Genomic DNA, 3,368 nt, shown 5'->3' on the forward strand with positions numbered 1-3,368 from the left:
TGCAATGATTATATATTATTCTAAGGAAATTCGACAATAACTATACATCCAAGGGATATCACTTGCATAATTTAACAGTTATTGTATAATTATCTTACTATATTCGACAATGAAGCTATATCGAAAGGAGGCCACTTACATATTATGAGAATGATTATATATTACTCTTATAGTATTTCACAACGAAGCTACATCCCTGGGAGGTAATTTACATATCATACCAATTAGTTTATATTAATCTTGTTGTATTCGACAATGAAGCTACACCCAAAGGAGGTCACTTACATATTATGAGAATGATTATATATTAATGTAATAGTATTTCACAACGAAGCTACATCCAAGGGAGGTCACTTACATATTATAACAATGATTTTATATTATTGTAATGGTATTCAACAATGAAACTATACCCAAGGGAGGTCACTTACATATTATGACAATGCTTGTATATTAATTTAATGGAATTCGACAATAAGGCTACGCCCAAGGTAGTTCACTCGTATATTATAACAATAATTGTATATTAATCTAATGGAATTCGACAATGAAGCTAAATCAAAGGAGGTCACTGGCCTATTACCCCAATGATTTTATATTAATCTAATGGTATTCGATAATGACGCTTACTCCAAGAGAGGTAAGTTGAATACCATCACAATGATTTTATACTAATCTAATGGTAGTTGACAACGAAGCTACATCCAAGGGAGGTCACTTGCATAAAGTAACAATGGTTGTATATTAATCTAATGGTATTCGACAATCAAGCTACATCCAAGGGAGGTCACTTACACATCATAACAATGATTGCATATTAATCTAAATGAATTCGACAATTAAGCTACACTCAAGAGAGGTCACTTGCATATTTTAACAATGATTGTATATTAATCTAATGGAATTCGACAATGAAGCTACATTCAAGGGACGTCACTTGCATATTATAACAATGTTTGTATATTAATATAATGGAATTCGACAATGAAGCTACATCCAAGAGAGGTCACTTGCATATTATAACAATGATTGTATATGGATCTAATGGCATCTGATAATGACGCTACATCCAAGGGAACTTCTCTGCATGAAACTTAAACACGCAATATAAAATAAAAGGGCTTGCATTGAAGCCAAAATAAGGGTTTTGTACCTGTAGCAATGTATTTTTTCACCTATCTTCAGAAAAAAGCAAAGCCGAGTACGATCCTATTCCGATGCCAGGCGAATAATCAGAATGCTTTTCTGATATCAGCTAACAAGACACATCGGTTTGTTCGGAATTGGATCATCAATTTTAACATGTCGCTTATCAGGTTCACTCCAGGATATGCTGCTTCGTTCAATGATACTGAGCCCTTATGTTTATAAGAACAATTAAACACCGGTCTCACCTTGGTAGTAGTCTGGTCTGTTTGTTTTAGCACTGACCTATGGGGAATCCATATATAGTCTTTAAATTTTTTGGGAGGCACAATTATTTCTTCGATAATACCCTCGTCTTCTTGTTGTTCAAAAACTTGCAGATACTGATCATACAAGTTTTTCTTCTCCAGATAATTAGTAACCTTTTCTAGCGCCCAAATAGCAGCATTGTAATAAGAAGGTACCGATTTTAATTTATCTTCATACCACTTAAGTTGTACATGATAGAGACCATCTGTGTATGTGACTGAATCTCTAAACTGCTTAACATCCTCTTCATTCAATGTGGAGAATGTCTCGTCAGGGGGTAATCCAATGGCTTCACGGTTGGACATCTTTTCCAACCGTCGCTGGAAACTACTCTCTTAAAACAAATTTTTAGAGGGTTTGAGTAGGATTCCTCTCGGTGAATACGGAGTTGATTCTGGAAGATTGAAGTGGTAGAGTTTTCGCCAACACCTCTGCATAATTAATCTGTGTTGTTTTTTTGTTTTTTAATCTGGTACTTATATAGAAAAGAACACCTGTTTCCAAAGGGGATTAGTCCTTTTTTGGCCTTGAATGCTGCTCCATTCAAGGGACTATATTTAAAGGTTCGAGGTACTGGATTGCGTCGAGTCGTAGTAACCCATCTATAGTAACCAAACCCTCCTTTGCATTAAACTTTGCAACCAGTCTGCGAGTCTTTAAATTTCCAAGAACCTGAGTAAGTCCTTCAAGGCTGTAAGACAAGTTCAACTTGGTCGCAAGAATCTGAAGAGTATGTGTTTTGCCGGGCATCAAATTCAATCGCAACGAGATTTCCTTAAAGGTTTTAGGACTCGTTCCTAAAATGGTCTTTACTTCCATTATTTTATCCGAACGAGAGGCAATTTAGTCTCTTTAAAATTAAAGAGTCCAAATAAGTTCTTTGACTGCCAGTGTCTAACAGGCAGTTTACCTTCACTTTTTATCCCCTCTTTGCACTATTATTTCAATTATGGGAGAAAGGAAAACATTATCGTCTTTTGTGTGTAGGCAGGTATCAACCTGAATTCTACTCGTAACAGTTGAGCACATAGCAGTTATATGTCTCTTAGAGCTGCAACTATGGCAACACATTTTTCTCGATGCCCTTAATGCGCATATATTCCCCAAGTGAAATCTTTTTAGGCACCGAAAACAAAGACGCAGCTGTCTACACCGGGTTATCCTGGCTTCATGGGTCGTATAGTTGCCACATTCCTAAGACAAATGTATATTGCTTTTGCAATAGTCGCATTTTACCTCAAAGTATTTCTGTCCAAAAAAGTCACCAAATATGACATCAGCTAAGTGAATTTCAAAGTGATGAAATGCAGTGTAACACCTATCTTGTTAACTTATTTAATCATGTCTGTTTTTAATACTCTTCGGTGTTCTAATAACACGCGTTTGATTTATATATATATATATATATATATATATATATATATATATATATACATGTATATATGTATATATACATATATATATATTTATATATATTTATATATATACACATACATATACATATATAATAATAATAATAATAATAATAATAATAATAATAATAGGGACTTATTAATAATTATAGTTATGCTACTTATTTGTATCGTCCATGCTTCCGCAAACATTCTAGTGCAGGAAAATTGTCTACGTCGAATACTAACAAATTCTAATGTTTTTGTTTAAGAAAAAATAATATGTTTAAAAGATTCAGGACCTAATTGTCATTCTGTATTAAATACTTGTCGACAACCTCTGAATGGTTGCAAATTCACAGAATTTACATAACTTCTAGATTGTTCTCTGCTAGCTTATGTTATTCTGATAACACAACGAGTTAAGGCTTCCACCGCGTCATTGCACAACATGTACGTTAGTTATTTGACAAATACATAATTGCGAATGGAACAGCATATGCTTGTGTTTCCACTAATAAT

The 3,368-nt window shown here is 34.0% G+C and overlaps 1 protein-coding gene across 1 annotated transcript; it reads right to left on the reverse strand.

Moving 5' to 3' along the window:
* Nucleotides 1–1,232: 1,232 nt before the first annotated feature.
* Nucleotides 1,233–1,760, reverse strand: LOC145266347 (uncharacterized). The gene has a single exon (XM_080121946.1). It carries the CDS (start codon nucleotides 1,758–1,760, stop codon nucleotides 1,233–1,235), a length of 528 nt encoding a protein of 175 aa, XP_079978072.1.
* Between the last annotated feature and the right edge of the window lie 1,608 nt (nucleotides 1,761–3,368).

This window comes from Euprymna scolopes, chromosome 4 (assembly GCF_053919585.1).
Source record: "Euprymna scolopes isolate OS-2025 chromosome 4, ASM5391958v1, whole genome shotgun sequence".
NCBI classification, from domain to species: domain Eukaryota; kingdom Metazoa; phylum Mollusca; class Cephalopoda; order Sepiida; family Sepiolidae; genus Euprymna; species Euprymna scolopes.

Excerpts from the sequence above, each read along its gene's own strand:
- LOC145266347 (XM_080121946.1), bottom strand. The coding sequence starts at position 1,760 with ATGTCCAACCGTGAAGCCATTGGATTACCCCCTGACGAGACATTCTCC.